The 1,855-nt window shown below is 40.9% G+C and overlaps 1 protein-coding gene across 2 annotated transcripts in view; it reads right to left on the minus strand.

Annotated features, from left to right (window-relative positions):
• The window catches only part of LOC106012210 (A disintegrin and metalloproteinase with thrombospondin motifs 6), a gene marked incomplete at its 3' end in the record, with an annotated part of 7,620 nt that extends 5,969 nt beyond the window's left edge, over positions 1 to 1,651 (minus strand). Inside the window, 2 exon segments of one of the 2 annotated variants that reach the window (XM_013084412.2) lie at positions 116 to 1,052; positions 1,311 to 1,651. In XM_013084412.2, the coding sequence (XP_012939866.1) occupies positions 116 to 224 (109 nt within the window). 2 annotated transcript variants of the gene reach the window in all.
• Between the last annotated feature and the right edge of the window lie 204 nt (positions 1,652 to 1,855).

The raw sequence follows: 1,855 nt of genomic DNA on the forward strand, positions 1-1,855 counted from the left end.
TAATAATAATAATAATAATAATAATAATAATAATAACAACAACAACAACAACAAAAATATATCAAGCAAACTGAATAAAATGAGACATTCGGTGAACCCTGTGAAAACGTCTCACCTGTCTTCTTCTGCAAGTGCGCTTCGAGACCAGTGTCCTGTGCCGCTGTATTGCTGCAGAGCAGTGGACAGAGGACACACAAGGAGAACAGCACACGACATCCCAACATCCTCTCTGGCTTCCCCGGTGCACGCCACCACAGCCGATGCGAGCATGTAGATCTATCAGTGCAACACTGTCTCACCAGTGGCTTGCTTAGCCTACGGCGCCAACCACTCGAATAATGTTAGCCTTTGTTGTGGGTGTAATTGTTTCGTTTATTTAGGGTGAACGTTTTTAATTTACTGTATTGCACATTATATTATTATAATTTGGGTACATCTTTTGTTGTGGTGACCTAAACTGCTCAGTATAACTTTCTTTTTTTTTCACTCTCCACTCTTTTAATGGCTTTTATTTACACAGGTCTGGAGAAAATTCTAAAAATATTGGTTAGCCTTACAGCCACTACTTTTTGTATGCTATGAAAAGTTATGTGTGATAACAAACGTATTAAATTGATATGACAGTGTGCTCAGTTAAGACGCATTTGATCCTCGTTGAAACACGTGGGAGAATTGGGCGTGGGTTATGAGATAAATTTGATCCTGTACGTCGTTCAAGTGAATGTCTTTTTACAAAACGTTTCTTCCTATAAAGTCCGATAAATTCACAGTTCAGAATGGTCGTCTCCGTGTTGACAACCTCCAGGATATGACTCAAAAGTGTGCCTGTCAGGACTTGGCCTACTAAACAGTTTTTTTTTCTTCTCACAATTGTATTGAGCTTTTGCCAAGAACAGGTTACGGGGGACAGATCCAGGCTTCCACAGTTTTCAAAACTTGAAAGGTGTGTTTTGGGCGTCTTGCATGAGTTTGATGACATCGATTTAGAATGTTCCACAACATGGCCGTAAACAGTTTTGTCTGCTACTGTTAGCTTTCCAGTTGTTTACATTCTGTGAGATAATTATAGATTATGAATACGTTTGGCACTGTTAAAAGGAGTTAAGAGAGCCGTATGATGAAAAGCGTCAAAGTTTCTATGGAAAAAAGAACAGCTATATTGTTCAGGTTTCATTTGCGAATACAAACTCTTTTAGGGGAAGTCCAATTAGTCATTTAATATTTTCTGGCTATTCAGTTTTCTAGATTAGTCCTGTAAAGCCAGTTAACTGTTTGTATTGCCCTCACTAATTACTGTCGAGTGTACTTACTTTACAATGAGATATCCTGTCTCAATTCCGCGCATAATCTACGAGAACTTGAATAAAAAAAATGTGTAAAGAAAACGAACACAGCGAGGAGTTCCAAATACACACGATAAACAAATCAAGATGCGTTCCTGGCAAACGAACGATCAAATATATCCATCAATTTCCACGTGGCTTTACGAGAGAATTCCCTGAAGCCTTGTGTAGAATTACTGGCTTGAGATCATGAGCAAGAGTTGGTGATTTGAGTCGAGAGAGTCTAACCCAAGGGGCGGGCAAGCGAACAGAGAAAAAAGAAAGGTTTTGTAAGGGAAAGGTTTACACAATCAGGTGTGAACGCTTTCGCGCGCTCACGAGAAAGAAAGACAAACAATAGATGGTCGAGGAGAGGAGGAGGAGGAGAAGTAAGGAGGCGGAGAGTTGGCGAGGGGGGCGGAATCGAGGGCTCTTCGTCGCGATTCTTGGCTTTGGTGTGTATGGGTCACGTACTCGATTCTTTCGCACTTCCAGGAGCGAGTCCAAAAGGTTAGTGGAGTACCGTTGAGGAA

Source organism: Aplysia californica, unplaced genomic scaffold (assembly GCF_000002075.1).
Source record: "Aplysia californica isolate F4 #8 unplaced genomic scaffold, AplCal3.0 scaffold00291, whole genome shotgun sequence".
Classification (NCBI taxonomy): Eukaryota; Metazoa; Mollusca; class Gastropoda; order Aplysiida; family Aplysiidae; genus Aplysia; species Aplysia californica.